Below are 24,761 nucleotides of genomic sequence, written 5' to 3' on the forward strand. Positions count from 1 at the left end.
CGATGTATTTTTCTCTCTTGACATCAGTGCCTCACTGTTTTGACTACTGTAGCTTTACAATTAGTCTGGAAATCAGATAATGTTAATTCTCCATCTTTGTTCTTTTAAAAAGTTGTTTTGGTTATTCTAAGTTCTTTGCATCTATATGTGATTTATAATCAACTTGTCAATTTATAAAACAAAAAAGCCTGCTGGGATTTTTAATGGGGATTGCATTAAATCTGTAGATCATTTTGGAGATAATTGCTATCTTAATATTATTGAAACTTCCAACTCACGAACAAGATATATTTCTCTATTTAGATCTTTACTTTCTCTCAGCAATGTTGTATTGTTTTCAGTGTACAGGTCTTGCATATGTTTTGTCAGCTTTATCCTTTGAGTATTTCATACTTTTTGATGTTATTGTAAATGGTATTGTCTTTTTGACTTACACATAGAAGTACAGTTGATTTTTATATACTGATCTTGAATCTTGAGGCTGTGCAAAACTCACTTATTAGTTCTAGAGCTTGTTTTTGTAGATTGCATCACTTTTTCTGTATAAACAATCATGTCTATAAATAAAGACAGCTCTACTTTTTCCTTTCCAATCTGGATGCCTCTGATTTCTTATATGTGTTTACCTTATTGCACTTGCTAAAATCTCTTTAATATGTAATTTATTATGTAAAACATTAAAATATGTTAAATAGAAGTTACGAGAGAGAATATCTTATTCCGGAAGTTGGGGAAAAGGATCTTTAGTCTTTGATTTTTAAGTAGATTAGGTAAAGGTTTTTCATAGATGTTCTTTATCAAGTTAAGGAAGTTTTCTTCTGTTCATAGTTTGCTTAGAGTTTTTAATCTGGAAGAGATGTTGAATGTCATCAAGTGCTTTTTCCGTGTCTTTTGATATGATCTTGTGTGTTTTTTTTTTCTTTTTCTTTCTTGTTTATTAATGTGAATTACATTGATTGATTTTCAGATGTTAAGCTAACTTTTCAACTTCTCATTCCTGGGATAAGACCCTCTTGGTAACAATGTGTGAGTCTTTTAATATATTATTGTGTGTGAACATTTTGTGTGTGAACATTTTGTTTAGGATTTGTGTGAACATTTTGTTTAGGATTTGTACATCTATATGAGGGATATTGATCTGCAGCTTTCCTTACTTGTCATGTCTTTGTCAGATTTTGATATGAGGGTAATACTGACCTCATAGAATGAATTGGGAAGAATTTCTTACCCTTCAATTTTCTGAATGAATTTGTATACAATTGATATTTTTTCTTAAATGTTTGGTGGAATTCATCAGTGAAGCCATCTTGGCACAGAGTTTTCTTTTCGGGAGGTTATTAACTGTAAATTCAATTTCTTTCACAGATATAGTTATTCAAGTTATCTCTAATTGTGTCAACTAAAAAAGGAGCTGACTCTTTTAAGGACTTTGTTTCTTCTAAGTTGTGGAATACGTTAGCATAAGTTTTTTTTTTTTTTTTTTAACAATATCCACTTATTATCCTTTTAATATCTGAAGTATCTGTATTTTCTGTCTGTCTGTCTCTCTCTGTCTCTCATTCCTGATGTTGGCAAATTGTGTCTTCTCTCTCTTAATAGTCTGACCAGAGGTTTGTCAATTTTATTGTTAGTCTCAAAGAACAAGATTTTGGTTTCATTCATTTTTCTTTGTGTTTTTGTTTTCTATTGCATTGATTTTTAAGCTATGATGAATATTTTTTCTTTCTTTGGATCTCATTTTCTCTTCTTTTTCTAGTCTCTTAAGGCAGAAGCTGAAGCCATTAATTGGAAACACTTCAGTTTTCTCAGGATAGGCAATTAGGGCTGTAAAATTTTCCCTAAGTACAGCTTTAGTGGAATGCTAAAATTTTTGATACATTGTTTTTTCTTTCATTCAGTTCAAAAAGCTTTGTAATTTTCCTTTTAATTTCTTCTTTGCCCGTGTGTTAGTTTTTTTTTTTTTTAATTTTGTATATGTAACATATAACATGATGTTATGGGATATATATAGATAGTAACATGGTTACTATAGTGAAGCAAATTAACATATCCATCATCTCACATAGTTACCCATTTTTTTTTGGTATGGCAAAAGCAGCTAAAAACTACTCAGTTAGCAGGAATTTCAGTACAATTTCACAGTAGAATTTTATTACTTATAGTCCTCATATTGTACATTAGATCTCTAGACTTGGTCATCTTACATATCTGCTACTTAAATACTCTGACCTGTATCTCCCTATTTCCTACCAACCCCTACCCCTGGTAACGAATGTTTTTCTTCTATATCTCTGTATTTTTGACTACCCCCGCTCCCCACTGCCCTAACCAGATTCCACATGTAAGTGAGCTCATGTAGGGTTTCTTTTTTTTTTTTTTCACCCTGGGTCTGATTTATTTCTCTTAGCATGACGTCCTCCAACTTCATCCATGTTGTGGCAGGTGGTAAGATTTCCTCCTTTTTAAAGGCTCAATAATGTATATTCTTCTTTCTTTCCCCCTGAGACGGAGTCTTGCTCTGTCGCCCAGGCTGGAGTGCAGTGGCGCAATCTCGGCTCACTGCAACCTTCGCCTCCCGGATTGAAGCGATTCTCCTGCCTCAGCCTCCGGAGTAGCTGGAACTACAGGCGTGCACCACCTCACCCATCTAATTTTTGTATTTTTAGTAGAGACGAGGTTTCACTATGTTGGCCAGGATGGTCTCAATCTCTTGACCTCGTGATCCGCCCACCTCAGCCTCTCAAAGTGCTGGGATTACAGGCGTGAGCCACCACGCCTGGCCTAATATTCTATTGTATAGATATACAAACTGGCCATCCTTTGTCTGAAATGCTTGGGACCATAGTTATTTTGGATTTCAGATTTTAAAAAGTTTTTGAATATTTGCTTATACATAATGAGACATTGCAGGGATGGGAACCCAACTCAAACACGAAGTCCAGTTGTGTTTAATGTATATCTTATACGCGTAGCCTGAAGGTAGTTCTATTTTTCCCTTGGGGATGCTGAGTAAATTGGGTGTTGAATGCCTGCTTTTTGACTGCGACCTCTCACATGCAGTCAAATGTGTGGAATTTTTCACTTGTGGTGTCATGTTCATATTCTTCACCCACTTTTTGATGAGGTTGTTTGATTATTTTCCTGTAAATTTGTTTAAGTTCTTTGTAGATTCTGGATATTAGCTGTTTGTCAAATGGGTAGATTGTAAAAATTTTCTCCCATTCTGTAGGTTGCCTTTTGACTCTGATGATAGTTTCTTTTGCTGCACAGAAGCTCTTTAGTTTAATTAGATCCCATTTGTCAATTTTGGCTTTTGTTGCCATTGCTTTTGGTGTTTTAGTCATGAAGTCCTTGTCCATGCCTATGACCTGAATGATATTGCCTACTTTTTCTTCTCGGGTTTTCATGGTTTTATGTCTAACATTTTAAGTCTCTCATCCATCTTGAATTAATTTTTGTATTAATTAATTTTTGTATAAGGTGAATTAATTTTTGTATAAGGAGTTCAGTTTCAGCTTTCTACATATGACTAGCCAGTTTTCTCAGCACCATTTATTAAATAGAGAATCCTTTCCCCATTTCTTGTTCTTGTCAGGTTTGTCAAAGATCAGATAGTTATAGATGTGTGGTATTCTGAGGACTCTGTTCTGTTCCAATGGTCTATATCTCTGTTTTGGTACAAGTACCATGCTGTTTTGGTTACCGTAGCCTTGTAGTATAGTTTGAAGTCAGGTAGCGTGATGCCTCCAGCTTTGTTCTTTTGGCTTAGGATTGTCTGGGCAATGTGGGCTCTTTTTTGGTTCCATATGAACTTTAAAGTAGTTTTTTCCAATTCTGTGAAGAAAGTCATTGGTAGCTTGATGGGGATGGCATTGAATCTATAAATTACCTTGGGCAGTATGGCCATTTTCACGATATTGATTCTTCCTATCCATGAGCATGGAATGTTCTTCCATTTGTTTGGTTCCTCTTTTATTTTGTTGAGCAGTGGTTTGTAATTCTCCTTGAAGAATTCCTTCACATCCCTTGTAAGTTGGATTCCTAGGTGTTTTATTCTCTTTGAAGCAATTGTGAATGGGAGTTCACTCATGATTTGGCTCTCTGTTTGTCTGTTACTGGTGTATAAGAATGCCTGTGATTTTTGCACATTGATTTTGTATCCTGAGACTTTGCTGAAGTTGCTTATCAGCTTAAGGAGATTTTGGGCTGAGACAAGTGGGATTTTCTAAATATACAGTCATGTCATCTGCAAACAGGGACAAGTTGACATCCTCTTTTCTTAATTGAATACCCTTTGTTTCTTTCTCCTGCCTGATTGCCCTGGCCAGAACTTGCAACACTATGTTGAATAGGAGTGATGAGAGAGGGCATCTCTGTCTTGTGCCAGTTTTCAAAGGGAATGTTTCCAGTTTTTGCCCATTCAGTATGATATTGGCAATGGGCTTGTCATAAATAGCTCTTATTATTTTGAGATACGTCCCATCAATACCTAGTTTATGGAGAGTTTTTAGCGTGAAGGGTTATTGACCCTTGTTGAAGGACTTTTCTGTATCTATCGAGATAATCATATGGTTTTTGTCTTTGGTTCTGTTTATGTGATGGATTACATTTATTCATTTGCATATGGTGAACCAGCCTTGCATCCCAAGGATGAAGCCAACTGGATCGTGGTGGATAAGCTTTTTGATGTGCTGCTGGATTCGGTTTGCCAGTGTTTTATTGAGGATTTTTGCATCGATGTTCATCAGGGATGTTGGTCTAAAATGATCTTTTTTTGTTGTGTCTCTGCCAGGCTTGCTGGCCTCATAAAGTGAGTTAGGGAGGATTCCCTCTTTTTCTATTGTTTGGAATAATTTCAGAAGGAATGTACCAGCTCCTCTTTTTACCTCTGGTAGAAATCGGCTGTGAATCTGTCTGGTCCTGGACTTTTTTTTGGTTGGTAGGCTATTAATTATTGCCTCAATTTCAGAGCCTGTTATTGGTCTATTCAGAGATTCAGCTTCTTCCTTGTTTAGTTTTGGGAGGGGGTATGTGTCCAGGAATTTATCCATTTCTTCTAGGTTTTCTAGTTTATTTGTGCAGAGTTGTTTATAGTATTCTCTGATGGTAGTTTGTATTTCTGTGGGATTGGTGGTAATATCTCCTTTGTCATTTTTTATTGTGTTTACTTGATTCTTCTCTCTTTTCTTCTTTATTAGTCTTGCTAGTGGTCTATCAATTTTGTTGATCTTTTCAAAAAACCAGCTCCTGGATTCATTGATTTTTTGAAGGGTTTTTTGTGTCTCTATCTCCTTCAGTTCTGCTCTGATCTTAGTTATTTCTTGCCTTCTGCTAGGTTTTGAATGTGTTTGCTCTTGACCCTGAACCGCTTTCTAACAGCTTGCACCCAGGGGACAGGGATATAGCTGTGGCTCTGACCCTGGAGGGCAGGGTGCAGAACTGGCATGGCTCCATGGAAGAAGGGGAACCCCAAAGGTTCAGGCCCCAGGGAATAGGGCACAGCTGCAATTTGGGACCTAGAATCAACAGGACACAGTGGTAACGTCAGCCCTGGGAGATGAGATGTCACACACTAGGTACTCTTGATGCTGGGACTGTGACACTCAGCAATAGCCCAGGTTCTGTGCAGCCAGGTGCAGCACTGTCAAGAACCCAGAAATGGCAAGGCACAGATATGGCCCAGGGGACAGGGAGCAGTACAGCGTCACTCTACTGCCTGGGGAGGTGAGGCTTCTCAGCAGCTCAGATTCTGAGTTCCTAGCCTGTTCTAGGGAGGAAAGGCCCTGTGGCCATTTGACCTGTAGGAGAGAGGCACAGCTCATCCAAGGCTTGGATTACCTGGAAGTAAGATACTGTATCAGCTTGACCCTAAAATATACAGCTACATGGGTTGGATGAGGTGCTAGTTCCCTGAGAGGCAGGGTACAGTGTCGGCTATGGCACTGGGTAGGACATCTGCTCTAGTGTGCCAGAGGGTTGGGCTATCCAGGAGGACAGGATGTTGCATTAATGTGGTGTCTGGGAGTAGTTTGATGCTGTGGGTCCCCAGTGAGAGAATCACTTCAGCCCAGGCTTTGAAGGGCAGGATACACCAAAGTCTGGGATGCAGGGGATGGAGCAGCTTCAGGGTAACTTGGAGCATAGCACTAGCTAAATTCAGGGATTGGGGGCTACCAGGTAGCTGTGCTGCAGTGATGGCAAAGCCTCCAGGATGGAGGGGTGCAATGACTACCCATCCCTGGAACAGGATGCACAGTAGCTCTGGTTGCAACACAGTAGCAGCTCAGGCAGGGGACTGGGGTAAGGCACAGTGTCAGTTTCTTCTCTGGGAGTAGCACAGAATGTGTACTCTGGGGAGCTCCCTCAGCTGGGCTCAGAGCCTGTGAGGACTGCAGGAATCTCTAGTAGCAAAGACTACAGGTATCCATAGTAGTGATGGGAGCTGTTAGTGTCCTTCTGCTTACCTTTTTCCTGCAGAGAGAAATACCTCCTGGGTCCAGGCTGATCCCCAAATAGGGGCTGAGATCATCCTTGGCAGAGGCAAAGTTTCCTTTTCTTCTCTTTGTGGCCACCCTGGGTTTCTGTGCTCTACAGGATTTCTCCTACTCCTTTGCAGTTCTCCAGGGCTCTCTTTTATTTATTTTGGTTGAAATGTGTTTTTTTCATTTGTTTGGCTTGGTTTTTTTTATGGAGGAGAAGACTGCTAGGAACTTCTAATCAGCCATTTTAGCAATGATCCCATGTGCTATGTAGAATTATGTTATTTAGTCTCTAAATATTTGAAGATTTTCCAAAGATCTTTCTGTTACTAATTTCTAATTTAATTTAATTTTGGTCAGAGAATACACTTTGCATGGCTTGAATCGTTGTAAAATGTATCTAATATTTTAAAAAATGACTATGTATATGTGTATCATTTAAGAAAACAATAGTATGTACTGTATATACTATTTTGTATATACAGAATATTTTCTTACCTTTTTTAATTTACAGACCATACTTTTATATGTACAGACCATTTTCATAAAGCAATATATTGTGGACATTTTCTTATGTAAAATATTTTCTAAAGCATGACTTTGAAAAAATAACTTTTTTGCAGAACTAATATATTTTTGTGGTTCAGAAATCAAAACAATATAAAAAGATATACATTGAGAAATTTTGTATTCACCCCTATTCTCATTCATGTTAATTCTCACAGTATTAGTTTCAGGGGTATCTGTCTTGCATTTTTCTATATAAACACAAGCAAATTTACTCTTATTTTTGTACCCTTACACAAAAAGTGAACAACATGACACTTAGTCATTGAATATGGATATGTATAATTATTTAATACATATTGATGAATTTTTCCAATTTTAAGAAAAGCTGAATATCTTCTCTGTGCTGAGCACTGTGCTGGCCAATGCTGTAGGTATTATTTAGTTTTGATAACAGCTATATTGTATCATAGAAACATCAACTCACTTTATAAATGATTGACTTTATATAAGCTGTATAAGCTGATGTTTTATATATGTGTTATTTCTTTTGATGTCTCAAAGAACCTTATTTTATTCATCTTTGTATTCTTGGTACTGAGCGTATAGTAGATCCTTAATAAATATAGCTGTGTGAATAAATTAATTTTTTAGTTCAGTTAGTTTGTGTTGTAAATAATGAGGACTTTGAGGCTAAATGTTTTTACCCTTCCTGTCCATTATATCTAACTACAGAATGTTACAAGGTAAATAGGGGAAAGTTCAGCAGGTGAGCACGTAGTTGCAGTGAGGAAGTTAGTCACGCTTCTTTTGAAATCTCGCGTTGTGATGTGGTAGAAAAATCAAATTCAGGGAAGTGTTATGGGCCTAGGTGTAGATTCTCTCTGAGCTGTTTTGTGGGGTGATGAAATGGTAATGAAATGTCAAGTGAAAGTACTCTAACATAGGCTTTACCAGTGAGGATGTGATAAGCACTGGGTTCCTTTCTCCCTTATTTCTTCAGATTTGGCTCTAGGCCCAGCACGTAATTTGAATGTAAACTCAGGAGCCTATTCATATCCACCAAGTCAGCACTATACAGCCTGGTGTCCAGGGTACACAACAGAGATAGGAGTTTGCAGGTGAGGATGAGACTTGAATAATTCTCCCATAACTGGTTCTCATTGGCTGAGGAACTGGGCACGGTGCTTTACCTGTAATCCTCACAAACCATTACTCAATACGTATTATTATCTTTGTTTTGAAAATAAGGAAACTACAAATCTGCATGTTCGGCACATGTATCTCAGAACTTAAAGTATAATAAAAAAATTTAGAAAAGAAAATAAGGAAACAGATCCGAAAGAGTCAAAATGCTTGTCTGAGGACGTGGATGAAAGACAGGATGAAAAAATCGCAATAGGTCTGTCTGGCTTCAAAGGCTTTTTTTTTTTTCCCCCTCCATTATATTATGTTGCTTTTTGGGATACTAAGAAAATATCAACAGTTTTGAAGGATTTATTATAATAGAATCTGACCTATGCTTAATTTTCTAGAATTTTAATTTTAACTTAAATGAAAATTTGAGTTCATGAAGGGAGAAAATTATAATTTAGGTAACTGTGATAAAATTACTTTAAAGCCTTTGAATATGGCCGGGCAAAAAATAGTACATATTTTTTGAAAACAAATATTGGTTAGGAATTGAGTCCGGGATTTAGGCCAACATGAACTACATGTTTTTATCTTTACATAGAAAAGGAATCTTAGAATATAGGATCAAGCTCTTTGGGATTGTTTTGACATCAGTGTATTATTACGTGGACTCCTGGAAGGTAGCATCTTGTGCCTGAAAACATTGAAGCTGGGGATGTCTCGCGTGTACTCTGCTATGTTTATATTAGGTTATGTATGGCAGTTTGGCACTTTGTTTTGCAGATGTTCGTAATGTACAGTCTTAAATCTTGTTTCTATTTCTGGCATGCTTTTAAGTATGACTCATGTTTTCTTGAGGCCATTCTAAAAATACAGCTAGTTTTAAGCATTAATGTAAAGTATACCACAGATACTACATAGCACTGCATGATGCTTGCTTTCAGTAGTTTAATGCAATTTCCTGACACATTAAATACAGACATGCCTTTTGACAAAATACACTATACTAAAACATGAATAAGTGAAAGTTGGATTTTCTTTGAGAAGTAGATCCTCTGATAACAATATTCATTACAAAATAAATTTGAAATTTTAATAAAAGGAATAAAACATATCATTGATACCACCAAAAAGAGGTAGAGCTATTGGCCGGAACAGCAAGTCCACTAAATTTGATGTAGCCCTGAGAGGTCCACACTTATAGGGAAAGTCTTGCACCTGAAGCTGGACACCTGTTGAAAAGCTTTTGATGGGTCTGTAGAATATAATGACTGAAATACAAGTTTTGGACTTAAACAACTTAGGTGTAAATCTTGGTTTATGGACTTACCAACTATAGACAAATGATACTACATTTCCAATTTTGATTTTCTTATTGTAAAATGGGATTAATGAGTATTTAACAAACACACCATTTACTATTATTAGACAGTGTTCTAAGTGCTTAATATAATCCTCATAACAACTTCATAAGTAAGTACAATTATATCTATTATACAGATGAGGAAACTGAGCAGAGAGGTTAAGTAACTTGATTAAGGTTACATAGCTAGTAAATAGTAGAGTTGGAATTTGAACCCAGCCAGTCTGTCTTGAATCTGTGTCCTTATACAGTAGGTCTGCTGCTTTCTAGAATTGTTATGAGATCCTATATGAAAAATCATTTGTATGTTTACCTGTTAATTGATAGGAATGCAATAAATTATGACCATTATTAGTATTGTTATTGGGGGAGAATAAAAGCAGGGAAAATATATGTTCTTTGTGAAGGTATGCCATAGACTACAAGGCCAGCCATGGGATTCAGAAGTAGCTTATATGTATTAAGAAACTTATGTAAAATTGGAATGTGATGATGAGAGCCTTAGATATCCTGACAACTCCTACAGGCTTAATCTAAAGGTATAACTTATTCTCTACTGATTTCCTCCCTAAAAGTTTTATCTTTCAAAAGGTAAAGGAAACAGAGAGAAACTCTTTCTCTGGGCTTAATTGTGACAAACTCATTAGTGGTGTGCAGGCAACAGAGGCCTTGAGAAAAAATAATGACTACACAGTATTTATCAGCTATGCTGCCATTGACATACTGGGCAGGATGAGACTGTCTTGGTCATTGCATTTACCATCACAAAATAGCAGTGAGGTATCAAATTATTTCTCATTCCCCAAAGCTTTGCAACAACTCAGAGTACTCCCAGACATTTTCCAAATGCCTCCTGACAGGTCTAGAATGGTAGCAGTATGGTCGCCAGTTGAGAACCACTGTTGAGTGGTAAGAATAAAGGAAGGACTGAGACTAGGCCGATATGCCTTAGGGCCGTGTTTCTCAGTACATGTGCATCATGCTGAAGTGGAAGACACTCCCATGAGCATAAACAAGATTATGCATAATTCCCACGGCTCTAGCTTTAAATAATTCCATGCTTTTCTCTTCTATTTAAGAAAGTACTCTGGCGTATAAATGGCTCTATTATTATGGCTATAACTTCACTTCCGCTCCAGTTTGCTTCAAAAAATGAAAAGATAAGTTATTCCTAAACATCGGCACTTTATTATACAGAAAATTTATGAGGGGCGGGCCTCACATTTGATTAGGAACTGCTACCTTAAATTTTAAAAAATCTTGAAAATGAATATGGTTCCAAGGTCAAAACATTCAAAACGAACTGGAAGTATAGAACTAAATTGAGACTCCATAATTATAAATAGTTACCAATAGTTATAAATAATAAAAGGTGGGAGGAAGTTAAAGAAACCAACTTGGCTTTACCTTCTAGAACTTTACAAATTTTGGATTTTAAATTATCAAGTCCAGGTAATGGAAGGTCAGGCACATTGCCAAAGTTGAATACAAAGTGACACAAAACTGTGAGAGTACTATAGAGAATGCCTGTGGCCAAATTATGCTGAGATTTATGAAAATGTAAAGAAAAAACCCGAAGTATTTAAGTTTTTTATTGTATGTTTGATATCAGAGTAGGAAGAGGTAATAGGTTTGCAGCATGGGGAACATTGTGTAGTTTTACTAATAAAGAAGTTAAGGCGTCTTAACTCTTATTTTGTTTCATCCTTAAGCAGCAAGGAGGCTGACTTGTCTTGAAGCAAGAAATAATAGACTGTATATTATAAAGATTGATTTAAGCTTCAAGCAGAAAAGAAAATAGATAAAAGGGCATGTGATAGTTATAAATAAGATTAACTCTCTAGACTCAGGCCAGTTGCATGCTAGCATCATGAAACTACCTAATAGATTGCTCAAAAGTATAGGTCTTAGAGCAGTATTTTTCAATCTGTTTTTCTTTATTACTCTCCTGTGGGTGTTTTCTTCCTATCATTATTCCTTCTTAACCCCATGAAATTTGAATACTATAGATATGTTATATATCTGTTTATGTACTGTGCCCTTTTAGAGATGGAGTCTCACTCTGTCGCCCAGGCTGGAGTACAGTGGCGTGATCTTGGCTCACTGCAACCTCCGCCTCTTGGGGTCAAGTGATTCTTCAGCCTCAGCCTCCCGAGTAGCTGGGACTACAGGCTTCCTCATGTTGGCCAGGCTGGTCTTGAACTCCTGACCTCAGGTGATCCACCTGCCTCGGCATCCCAAAGTGCTGGGATTACAGGTGTGAGCCACCATGCCTGGCCGAGGACCACAAACTATTGTAACATCTAAACGTTTTTTTCAAGTCCCCCTTCCAGGAACCAACTTTTATCCCACGAGGGATGCATGTCTTAGGGATTTTATCCCGCTAGGGATGCATGTCTTAGAGGATTTGTAAAAACAAGAGAGAAACCAAACAGTTCTACTGAGTAATTAGTCTCAGACATATGGGCATTTGTTCTGGGGAGATTATAATATGCTTTAGTATGACCCCAGTGACATGATAAACCAAATAATTTGCCCAAAACCTTGTCCTTGATCTTCCTACCAGGATAATGAAAATCAGAAAATTATCTTTTCCAATGATTAAATGTTTGCTTTCTTTGGGGTAGGGGAGTACGGGAGAGACTACCCTAACAATATTGTGCTGTCAGGGGAGGAGAAGCACTAGATATTTAGTCCTAGGCTTTCTTAGTTGGATCTTGGAACTAATCTGTGACCTCAGTGGGTAATAAAACAAAGTTTAAGACATATGGAGTATTTACTACATACAAAAGACGTTATGTAATATAGATGTCTGTGTCTGTCTGTATAAAATGCAACATAATAAAACAAACACTGTAACCCACATCTAATGTAAGAACTACAATATTACCAATATCCTTGAAGCTATACATGAGAATTTCTTTGATTCCATGGCCACTCCTTACACCCAGGTATCCAGTTACCGTCAACTTACCATTCCCTTGCCATTTTGCTTTTTCAAGTACTGTTTTATCACATATGTATCTATTTCTAAAGAATTCATTTGCTAGTTTACTGAGATTTATCAAAATGGTATTGTATTATACATGATTTATTCTTTTTTTTCATTCAATATTACACCTTTAAGCATTAAACATATCATTGGAAGTGGGGGTCTTTTATTCTCTTTTTGTTGCGTATAATATTCCATTCTGTGTATTTATTCATTGTCCTCTCTCCAGTTTTATTTTGGACCATTCTGCTCTGAGCATTCTACATGTCTCCTGATGTACAAGGTTATGAGTTTTTCTTTTATACCCAGGAATGGACTCACTGAGTGATTTACATATGAGCAAAAACAAACTAATTATATTAATTTAAACATTTTAGAAAATGCTTAGTTAGAAGATGAGCACACTGATGGGGTGATTTAATAGTAGACTTGGAAGGGCATTGCATGGGGTGGTCTTCTATTCACAAAAGAGTTTGGTATAAAATAGACTTAAATAGTTAATTCTAAGGAAGTAGTTTTAAGTCTACATCAAATTTTCTAACCATGATCTTACAACCCATTACCAACTTAAGTTGTAGTATGCTTTCCTCAGATTTTCTAAGACTATAATAATCATTAACTATCTGGGATGATTTGGTCTTATCTCTCTTTTAGAACAAAAAGATTGGACTATAAAATTGTGATTGAAGTAATCAAACCAGTTCCTCAAATCATCCTTGACAATAACTTTTATTTCTTTAGGAACAGTTATAGGTTATTATTCAAATATTATGGAAAGCTTTCAAGTAAGAAATATGTAAATCTTTGTGATATCATAAACTTAATCTTGTTTTAGCATCTACAATAATGGTTTTATTGTAAACTATGTGAAAATTCACCAGGTGTCTATATGTTTGTCCAGATAAACATATGTATATGTTTATATATATTATATACATATGTTTATAAACACATACACAGATAAACATATATTTTATATACGTTTATATATATATGTCCACATTACTTGGAGATTTATATTATAAGTAATACTTAAATTTGCACTTCATTTTCTCTTTTTTCTTTATAGTTTCAGACTCCCTGGCTCAATCTGTAGTTCAGCATCTAAGATGGATAATGCAGAAGGATCTTTTGGGGCAAGATGTCTTTCTAATAGGACCTCCTGGGCCTCTTCGACGCTCTATTGCTATGCAGTACTTGGTGAGCAGTTAATTCTGGTCAATTTCTAAGGGTCTTAACTTTGTAAGCTATGAAATAAAATAAGATTAAGAATTTATAAAAAATATCAGAATTAGTCATTATTTGAAACAAATGCTGACATCAAAGAGTTATTTGTTTATAAAGTGTTTGGCATAAGTTATTTGGGAGTCAAATGTATATTTACCTTTCATAGCTTTAGCAAATTTTTACTGTGACTAGAAAGTCCCCCACTTCCAGTAGAAAAGAGATATAAATTCAGGCAATGAGTAGCAGATAGAATCAGCAAGTCTGAAGTTAACAAAACAAAAGTTGGTATTATACTGTTTAGTGAATATTCCCTTATCTCAGGCTCACATTTTAAAACGCCAGACAATTCCCTTGACTTTTGGAAGTTATGCAGTCTTTAAAGGAAGCCTAAGGTCTGTAGAGTATCTCTTCTGTGTTACGTATCTCTTTGTGTTTTCTTTAAATAGATGAGAAAACAAGTTCACAGAGGTTAAATAACTCACTCAAGCTTTATCCAGCTGGTAAATAATAGAGCTAAAGTTGAAATCCCATGTTTCCCCTTTGTGACATATTATCCTCTTAAACATTTACAGTTCTTTGAGAACTGTTGTTAAGTGAATTGAAGCTGAAATCTCAACCCAAATAAGAAAATTTGCAAATCGTGGCCAGGCAAAGTGGTTCATACCTGTAATCCCAGCACTTTGGGAGCCCGAGGTGGGTGGATCACCTGAGGTCAGGAGTTTGAGACTAGCCTGGCCAACATCGTGAAACCTCAGCTCTACTAAAAATATAAAAATTAGCAGGTCATGGTGCTGGGTGCCTGTAATTCCAGCTACTCAGGAGGCTGAGACAGGAGAATTACTTGAAGTTAGGAGGTGGACGTTGCACTGAGCCAAGATCGTGCCACTGCACTTCAACCTGGGCGACAGAGTGAGACTCCATCTCAAAAAACAAATAAACAAACAAACAACAAAAAAAGAAAATTTACAAGTGTTTTCCACTATTTTGTCAGAATTAGTAGGCATTACCCTAATGATTAATGGAAGAATGACACCAGATGAAGCTGTGTTCTGAAGACGTTTTTTAGGATGAAGAGAAAAACCTTATTTAAACTTAAGTTCCTTGTATTATTTGCTATGAAATGATTGATTTCTATGCTACTGAAATCTACCTTGTACACTCTTTTATTTCAGTGGTGTATCTTCTTTGGTACTTCAAAAATCATGTGGGGCAGAAATAATAAATACATGAGTAGATCAGAACCTAACTTGCACTAGCTCATTGCTTTCTTATCTTTTATTTATCCCTAGAACTAGTTTGTGAGGTAAAACGTGCTACTGTAGAGCCATCCTCACTTTATTAATATATAAGATAAAAGTGTCTTATCTAAGAATGCTGAGTCAGGTACTGAGAATTACAGATCTAGAGCCTTTTTTTTTTTTTTTTGAGCTGGGGTCTCGCTCTGTCACCTAGGCTGCAGTGCAGTGGCTTGATCTTGGCTCACTGCAACCTTTCCCTCCTGGGTTCAAGTGATTCTCCTGCCTCAGCTTCCCAAGTAGCTGGGACTACTGGCGTGTGCCACCATACGTGGTTAATTTTTCATGTTTTTAGTAGAAATGGGTTTCACCATTTTGGGCAGGCTGGTCTCCAACTCCTGACCTCATGATCTGCCTGCCTCCGCCTCCCAGAGCGCTGGGATTAGAGCCACTGTGCCCAGCCAAGCCTTTTTAATTTTAAGATGTGCACTTGCTACCTTGCTTATTTCAAAGACCACAATATCTCACTGAGATTTTGTTTTTGGCAAGGCTTTGAGCTTATTGAGAATGTGAAATGAGAGGGACTAAGAGATTATGAGAAGCCTGGTTGGTTAAAAAATGCAACATAAGTTTGTAAGTGTGAAACATGTGTCTTTAAAAAAGAAACCAACAACACTCTCACTTTAAATTGTGGAATGGAGCTGAGGCAACCTTAAGCTGTGGATACACATAAGAAAACTTAATACTAGCCTACGCCACCTTGCACACTGCAGTGAGTACTTTTGCCCCTAAGAATAACAGCCTATGTATAGTGATAGCCAGAGTGGATGAGATCTTTAAAGGCAGAAAATTTGGCGCAAGCATGTTAAACCATGAGAAAATAAATAGGAATAATTTCATGGTTGTGTTTATTTTATACTTAACTCATATAAAAGGACTTTGGTAGTTTGTTCAAAAAAATCATACCACTCCTCCCTCCTCCATCTGCTGCTCCTGGGGCTGTTTGTGAATGTACTCGTGCCTCTTTTGTGAATCAGCACCTGGGGAGACTTTGGTGCTTGTCATGGCTGATGAAGAGCAAAGGAAGCTGAGGATAATGATCATGTAACAGTTCAGGGTGTAACTCTGTGCAATTTAACAGTAAGAGACATATGTAACTTTGTCAACCAGTGGAAGCCTATTGTAAATGAGAGGGGTTTTCTTTGAGGTAGATCACATCCAGTCAGTCATGAAGCAGACGTGAAGATACTAGTGATGTGTTCCAGGAGCAAGAAGTAAATAACTGCCAACAAGAGACATTGCTACTCTACTCCAAAATTGTGCTCTCTCAGCCAATTCATTTGTTTTTAGGGAAACATCCTTTGATATCACCACGTCTTTGCCACTGCTCTGCATTTTCTCCATTTAAAAATGTTTCCTCCTTTTAGGCTGGGTGCAGTGGCTCATGCCTGTGATCCCAACACTTTCGGAGGCCGAGGTGGGCAGATCACTTGAGGTCAGGAGTTCGAGATCAGTCTGGCCAACATGGTGAAATCCCGTCTGTACTAAAAAATACAAAAATTAGCCAGGCATGGTGGCACATGCCTGTAGTCCCAGCCCCTCTGGAGGCTGAGGCACGAGAATTGCTTGAACCTGGGAAGCGGAGGTTGCAGTGAGCTGAGATCACACCACTGCACAACAGTCTGGGTGACAGAGTAAGACTGTCTCAAAAAAAAAAAAAAAAGAAAGAATTTTTTTTTCCTCCTTTACATACGTAAAGTTATGTAACATGGGGACAAGCACATTAAAGAAGACGTAAATTACAACAATATGTTTTTATTAGTAGCATATGGAGATAGGATGGAGAAAAAAATCCCCTTGTATGGCAATATCCCTTTTTGCCATTAATGGCATGTTCATTCCCATTTTCCGTTACGCTTCAGTAAATCAGTTTGTTTCCCATGTTTAGTAAAAACTTATTGTGTGCCTTATTTGATTAGAGAATGTCATTGTTTTTACTTCAACATTGTAAAACCAAAGATAACATTAAAAGCTTTTTGTACATGATTATAGGGCAAAAGACTTTTAAGGATGGATAAATTATCTTGAAACAGAAGAATTCTGCATAGTTTCCCCTTCAAATCTCATGATTTTTTTGATTTTTTTTCTCCTCCTCGTGCTCCTTCTCCTCCTTCCTTTTCCTCCTGCTTTTTCTTCACCTCCTTCCTCTCCTTTTTTTAAATCCTCGTTTTACTTCTCTTACAACTATGCATGTGTGTTTACCTTCTGTTTACCTGATTATTGTTTTTTGTTTTTGTTTTTGTTTCTTTCTTGACATTGAGTCTGCTTTGTTGCCCAGACTGGAATACAGTGGTGTGATCTCAGCTTACTGCAACCTCAACCTCCACCTCCTGGGTTCAAGCAATTCTCCTGCTTCAGCCTCTCGAGTAGCGGGGACTACAGGCATGCACCACCATACCTGGCTAATTTTTGAATTTTTAGTAGAGACAGGGTTTCACCATGTTGGCCAGGCTGGTCTCGAACTTCTGACCTCAAGTGATCCGCCCATTTCAGCCTCCCAAAGTGCTGGAATTACAGGTGTGAGCCACCACGCCCAGCTGATTATTGGTATTTTTGCCTTGTTATCACATTTGGTAAAGTACCTGACATACTGTATACACTTGGCAAACATTGATCCATGGAATAAATTAATCTATATCACCCCTTTAAAAAAGATGAACATTACTTATAGAAATGGCTATAGTTTGTGGGCAAACAAAATAGTAATACTGTCAAATTATTGCTCATTATATTTGGAAATAATTCTACAGGAAAAATTAAGGTTTGTAAAATTGAATTTTGATTATTATTGCTTAAGTAGTAGGATTGAGTGCCATAGAAGAAGAGCTCTGAGGAGAATATATAGATATTTTGATTAATGTTCAATTTATTTATTTTTTCTCAAAGCTTAGACTCAACAAGTTTCAATCCAGAATTAGGTTTAAAAATGCACTTCTCAAGGGCAGTGGCATTGTCAGATAACTTGTTCCAAATCATATGCTGGACATTTCATTTTATTTTTGGAATAATTTCGTTCTCTTCTCTACAGGAGCTGACCAAACGGGAGGTCGAATACATTGCCCTGTCAAGGGACACCACTGAAACTGATCTCAAACAGCGACGAGAGATCCGTGCAGGCACAGCTTTTTACATTGATCAGGCAAGTTTTATCACACTCTAGCCCGTGACTGTGTACTCCAGGTATATACAGATTGACTTTTTAAGTAGAAAGAGAGTAGCTCGTATAACAGTAAAAGATGTACTGTGCTCTCTCTAGACAGATTTAATTTAGATTTTTAGTTTCACTGTTCTTGGAAATGTCTTCTTGGTTTCGTACTAAATGAGAAATCCTAGATGAATTAATGGTTCTAAAATGTTAAAGATCAATATGCTGATTTCATAATTTTAAATTGTTTCCTACTACTTGCCTATAGAAATTTGATTTCTTAAAAAATGAATTAAGGAGATTTGATATAGGAAATTCTCTAGCACATTTATGAAAGTATATTCAATCTACAGGTCACTTGAGTAAAGGGGTATTAAAGGTAGTGAAAGTGTACACTCACAGAAACTATACATTTTTCTCTGATGGGAGAGTGTCTTAGGTAGAAATTACCAACTAACAATGTTTTATGAATATTATAATGAAACTTGTTTTACACTTCTTCAAATACATGGTTTAAAATATTGTTCTTAGGAATAGTTAATAGAAAAAGGATAGAGCCTATAAATAAACAATTCATAAAGTATTTCAAATATTCAATAATTTCATGAAAAGATGGTTGACTTTCTTATTTACAAAAATAAAAATTAAAAGACTGTGAGCTGCTATTTTTCTTTTACCTCTCAGATTGGCAAAGATTAAAGAATTTGCTAATGTCCAGTGTTGATGAGGAAGAAGAGATGAGGAAACAGCATTGCTGTTGATGGCAGCAGAAATTAATGCAATTTAAAAAGAAAGTTTGGCAGTATTTATCAAAAGAAAAGAAATTACACATGCATTTGGACCCAGCAGTTATGTTTCTAGAACTTTTACTCAAGTGTATTCACATAAAACATGAACAGTTATATGTACAAGGATGTTTAATGTAACATTGTTGGAAATTGTATAAAACTGTGAACGAACAGAGTGATGTATACTTGAAGAGATTAATGAAATAATGGTAAGTAGGATACTCTTTAGTTACTAAAAAGAATGAGATGAATGTGTACCTACTGATAGGAAAGACGTGCAGGATATATTAAGTGAAAAAAAAGTTATAAGACAATATATGTACTGTGATCCCATTTGTGGTAAAAAGAAGACAAGAAATGCATATATGTTTGTTTATACATTGAAAACTTCCAGAAGGATGCACAAGGAGTGGTTAACACAGTGTACGTAAAGTATGTTACAAAAGTGTGAGTTGGAGTCTGGAGTAGGATAAGGAAGAGACTTTCGTAGTTCTTTAAATTTGAGGCTCTAGCGTGGGCACACAATTACGTTATAATTAAAAGACTGTAATTGTAAAAAAACACTGAGTGGAAAGTTTTTGAGGAACAGGATATTCACATGGCCTCATGTGTTGCTTATTGATTACAAAAGAAAAAAATGCACTTAAAATGGAGAGATTTGGCAGACACTACCTTAAATGATGGCCTTCAAAAAAATTTAGCATCGTCTAGTGGGAATGTCTCAGAAGTTCAGATTTCCCATGATTAAAAAGTAATCCTTCTCAGACAAAGCACATAAACAAATTTTAAAGGAACCCATTTTGTTTACCTAATGCCAAAGGTTCACTTCATAGATTAATTCTGGTTACAAATGGGAAAAAATAATGTACCTTTACAATGATGAGATCTGGCATTTGCTCCATTAACCAACTCATACAACATAATTATCAATAGTGGGAGGAGCTTACATGATGTGAATGCTGATGTGATTCAATGAGGGTTTACCTCTGCAGGGTAAGAGTACTACAACAGGTTTGCTAAGAGTACTACAGCATTACCAATGTAGTACCCTTACTAAAAACGTTTAACATTAGCAATCAGACTCATCTAGAATGTGTGATATTCTGTAAGACAACTACTTGGACTCCTAAAAAATGTTCAATGTCCTAAAAGTCAAAACAGGCAAGGAATGGTTCCAGATTAAAAGGTTGGGGAGGGAAGATGATTTAGTTTCTTTATTGCACAGTAGTATAGATAGTATAGATAGCCATTTTTGTGTTTGTCTTTTAGATTCAAAGTTCTTATATTAAAATGTAAAGTAAAAATTTTAAATTATAGTCAAATTTTAAAACAAAGATAATTTTACCAGGGAATTTTTAAAGAACTGTTTGTGCAAATAGAGCCCTCGGAAATAATACCAGACATCTACAACCATCTGATCTTTGACAAATCTGACAAAAACAAGAAATGGAGAAAGGATTCCCTATTTAATAAATGTTGCTGGGAAAACTGGCTAGCCATATGTAGAAAGCTGAAACTGGATCCCTTCCTTACACTTTATACAAAAATTAATTCAAGATGGATTAATGACTTAAATGTTAGACCTAAAACCATGAAAACCCTAGAAGAAAACCTAGGCAATACCATTCAGGACATAAGCATGGGCAAGGATTTCATGACTAAAACACCAAAAGCAATGGCAACAGAAGCCAAAATTAATAAATTGGATCTAATTAAACTAAAGAGTGTCTGCACAGCAAAAGAAACTACCATCAGAGTGAACAGGCAACCTACAGAATGGGGGAAACTTTTTACAATCTACCCATCTGACAAAGGGCTAATATCCAGAATCTACAAAGAACTTAAACAAGTTTACAAGAAAAAATCAAACAACCCCATCAAAAAGTGGGTGAAGGATATGAACAGACACTTCTCAAAAGAAGACATTTATGCAGCCAACAGACACACAAAAAAATGCTCATCATCACTGGCCATCAGAGAAATGTAAATTAAAACCACAATGAGATACCATCTCACAGGAATTAGAATGGTAATCATTAAAAAGACAGGAAACAACAGGTGCTGGAGAGGATGTGGAGAAATAGGAACACTTTTACACTGTTGGTGGGACTGTAAACTAGTTCAACCATTGTGGAAGGCAGTGTGGTGATTCTTCAAGGATCTAGAACTAGAAATACTTTTTGACCCAGCCATCCCATTACTGGGCATATACCCAAAGGATTATAAATCATGCTGCTATAAAGACACATGCACACGTATGTTTATTGCAGCATTATTCACAATAGCAAAGACTTGGAACCAACCCAAATGTCCATCGGTGATAGACTGGATTGAGAAAGGTGGCACATATACACCATGGAATACTATGCCTTCATAAAAAAGGAAGAGTTTGTGTCCTTTGTAGGGACATGGATGAAGCTAGAAACCATCATTCTGAGCAAACTGTTGCAAGGATAGAAAACCAAACACCGCATGTTCTCACTCATAGGTGGGAATTGAACAATGAGAACACTTGGGCACAGGGTGGGGAACATCACACACTGGGGCCTGTCGCGGGGTGGGGGTAGTGGGGAGGGATAGCATTAGGAGATATACCTAATGTAAATGAAGAGTTAATGTGTGCAGCACACCAACGTGGCACATGTATACATATGTAACCTGTACACTGTGCACATGTACCCTAGAACTTAAAAGTATAATAATAATAATAAAATATGTATTAAAAGAAAAGGTGGAAAGAGTGAGGAATGGGAATTTTAAATTCTAATTTAAAAACAGCTGTTTGTGCTCATGTACATTACCTATAAATGGTAATAGGTTAACAACCATTACTAATAATTTTGTATCTAACGTTCCAGTTTTGTAATGGAAAATTCTCTCTTGTAGCCAAGAGGTTCTTGTATTCATCATTTTAAACATTTTTAAGACCCCTCCTGTGTTTTCTTTGTGAAGAAGTCCCTTAAAAAAATGGAATGCTTTATGAATTTGCATGTCATCCTTGAGCAGGGGTCATGCTAATCTTTGTATCATTCCAGTTTTAGTATATGTGCTGCTGAAGCAAGCACTAAGTGCCTTTTGAAATATGAATTTGGATTTATATTTCTATCGTGTTGACTTTGACTCTCCATTTAATGGTATTTATTCCAAACCTGGTGATTCACATAATATCCATATTATAAAAATATATTCAAAAGCTTATATTTATTTTTAGAATGAACAATCTGCATTTTTCACGTGGTAAGAAAGGTAACAGGAAAGTCCTAATTTCTTTTTCCAGTTGGTTATCTTTTAGAAAGGGTAAATATTAATTCACAGGATCATTTCCACTGAATTTCTTTGTAAGCAGTTTGGAATAGTGGATAGAATTATTTGATTAAGGGTGTTTAATTTTTTAAATTTCATATTGGGTTCATTTTCTAAAATATATGGTCTTATAATCCCTAAATTTTTAATACATTTAAAACTTATATGAAAATTTAGGCTACTAAACAGTAAATCTGGAATACTGCAGTTAATACAAATAATAAAATTTAAAATTCAGGGTTTTTTTAAAGCATACAACTTTTGATTGCTTACATTTCTGCTCCCATGGTAGTTACACATAAGAGTGCTGTAAACCCCACACCACCCCCAACTGACAAGGTTTTAAAAAATTTGCCTGATTTTCCATACTCAGAGAAGATAAGAGTGAGGTATGGGATTTGAGTTGGAATAGTGAGGAGCTGGATAAAGGGATTAGAAGTTGAAACAATGGCCTAAGTAGAGGTGAGGAGGTAGGAATATATTTAAGTGATGGTGAAGGAACTGGCTTTGTTTCGTAGAGTATGGATTTAAAAATATATTTTTAAAATGAATTTTATAACTGGCAAATAGTAAGGAAGAGAACATGGATTTTTAAATGTGTTTCTTATTTTAAGGAGAGCTTAACACTTCCGCTTTTTAGAAATTGAATTGTTTTAGGAAACTAAATTTGATTATCTAAAAATTTATTTGTTGGACCATTATAGTAAATTATTTAGATGAAACTTTTGGAAATTATACAGTCCTTTGGCCATTCTAAAAAGAATATTTTTAGATGATATATATTTTACAGTTTATAAAGTTTATAAAATATTTTAAGTGTCTTATCATGGCAGCATTTTGTACTCTTAGGTTTTGTTGGTGAATCCTACTCATTCTGATGAGCATCAGTTATTTACTGTGCTCTAATCCCACTGATAGCTTTGGGGCCTGTGATTGAGATGCAGGAATGTTAGTCCTTTCTTTAAATTGCTTCAGATGACTTTTTGAGGTTTTATCTGATTTTCATATTTTTATTTTATCTTATTTTCTTGCAGTTAGTGTTCCTTACTGTGCTGTTCATAATCAGAGCCTATCAGTTCCTTGCTGCTTAAAGCCATGCAGTAATGTCCTATTACACCCAGCATAAGATCCAAACCCTGTAATATGACCTACGTCATTCTGTAGGATCGAATATTTGTCTACCACCTTTCCTTTTACTCCTTGCCTTACAGGCTGCAGCTGCAGTTGCCTTCTTTTGTACTTGGTGTTTCCTCTGCTTGGTGTGAGTTTCTCTTTGTACTTTATATTCTTGCCTCCTTGTAATTCAGGTGATAAATTTCTTAGCTAAAGTAGCCACTGGCCGTGCCTACCCCTTTTCCAAATACACCATGCTGCAGCAGGCTGTCATCGTACATGATATAATCTCCAGAGCACTTAGCACTCTCTGAACTTAACTGTTTCCCTGCTTCCATGTTTGTTGCCTCTCCTCCCCTGCTAGAATATAGCTATCTTGCTCATCTCAGACACCTAAAAACTGTCTGGAACATAAGTGACATATGTATTGATGGTAGATTTCATCTTTGGGTAATCAACTTTATTACAATTTTAACTAAATTAAGAATAAATAGGCTCTGGCCTTAATTTATTCATAAAAACCCCAGGTGGCTTTTCTATGGATATTTGCCTTTTTGACATCTATTTTGAGTCATCACAATGGATAATTTCCATTTGAATTCTAGATAGATGAACTTGCCAGTTGACTACCAGCTAGACATATATTTGTTATACGGAAAGACCTTTACATTTATTTTGTTTAAAAATTCCTTTTTACTTATTTAATATTCTTAACCATTGAATTTGATGTTTGGGCTGAAAGGACGGACAGTATTTTTATTCACTGTTAGGTGATCCCTCTAACCTAGGTGACCCAATATAGGTGGAAAAATACCTGTGGCTCTCTGGTGGGTATTGGGAGAAAGTTTGGGATTTTCAGTATCGTTCACATTGTATGCACCTATGACTGATATCCAAGTTATTACGAATTGACGTATCAGCTGGAAACTCCCAAATCCTGAGTTGTTGGTCATGGCCATTGAGCTCTTCACTAATTCTCACACAGGATAAGGATAATTGATGATAAAGCAAGAGGTTAAACTGAACTGCTACCTTTGAAGGCTAGAATTAGGTTAATAATAATATGTAATAGGGAATTTGTATTGTTTTCAAAGTAAAATTTATTTTTTCTGATTATGCAAGTCATAAATGCTCATTTGATAGATATAAATGCATATATGTGTTTGTATTTATTAACAAATATGTCTTGAATGATTGATATGTACAAGGCACTGTCCAGATGCAGTGAACAAAAAAATAACCCCAAAATCTCTGTTGTTATAGAGCTTATGTTTTAGTTGGGGAAACCAAACAGTAAAGAAGGATAGCATAATAGAGTAAATGCTGAAAAGCATAGGAAAGAATTGAAAAATTACTTGCTGTATTCCTCTTCAAGACCGGCAGTATGAATATTTTCTGTATTTCTTTCTGTCTAT

At 36.2% G+C, this 24,761-nt stretch overlaps 1 protein-coding gene and 1 non-coding gene across 5 annotated transcripts in view; one reads left to right on the forward strand and one right to left on the reverse strand.

Moving 5' to 3' along the window:
- Window positions 1–24,761, forward strand: part of VWA8 (von Willebrand factor A domain containing 8) — a 408,431-nt gene that overhangs the window by 31,586 nt on the left and 352,084 nt on the right. For all 4 annotated transcript variants that reach the window (XM_033234160.1, XM_033234152.1, XM_033234151.1 and 1 more), the window contains 2 exons: window positions 13,545–13,675; window positions 18,026–18,136. In XM_033234160.1, the coding sequence (XP_033090051.1) occupies window positions 13,545–13,675; window positions 18,026–18,136 (242 nt within the window). The remainder of the gene's footprint in view (window positions 1–13,544; window positions 13,676–18,025; window positions 18,137–24,761) is intronic.
- LOC117098623 lies at window positions 21,892–21,995 on the reverse strand. Its single transcript, XR_004443496.1, has one exon. It is a non-coding gene; the product is annotated as a U6 spliceosomal RNA (small nuclear RNA).

Source organism: Trachypithecus francoisi, unplaced genomic scaffold, assembly GCF_009764315.1.
Source record: "Trachypithecus francoisi isolate TF-2019V2 unplaced genomic scaffold, Tfra_2.0 Contig01461, whole genome shotgun sequence".
NCBI lineage: Eukaryota > Metazoa > Chordata > Mammalia > Primates > Cercopithecidae > Trachypithecus > Trachypithecus francoisi.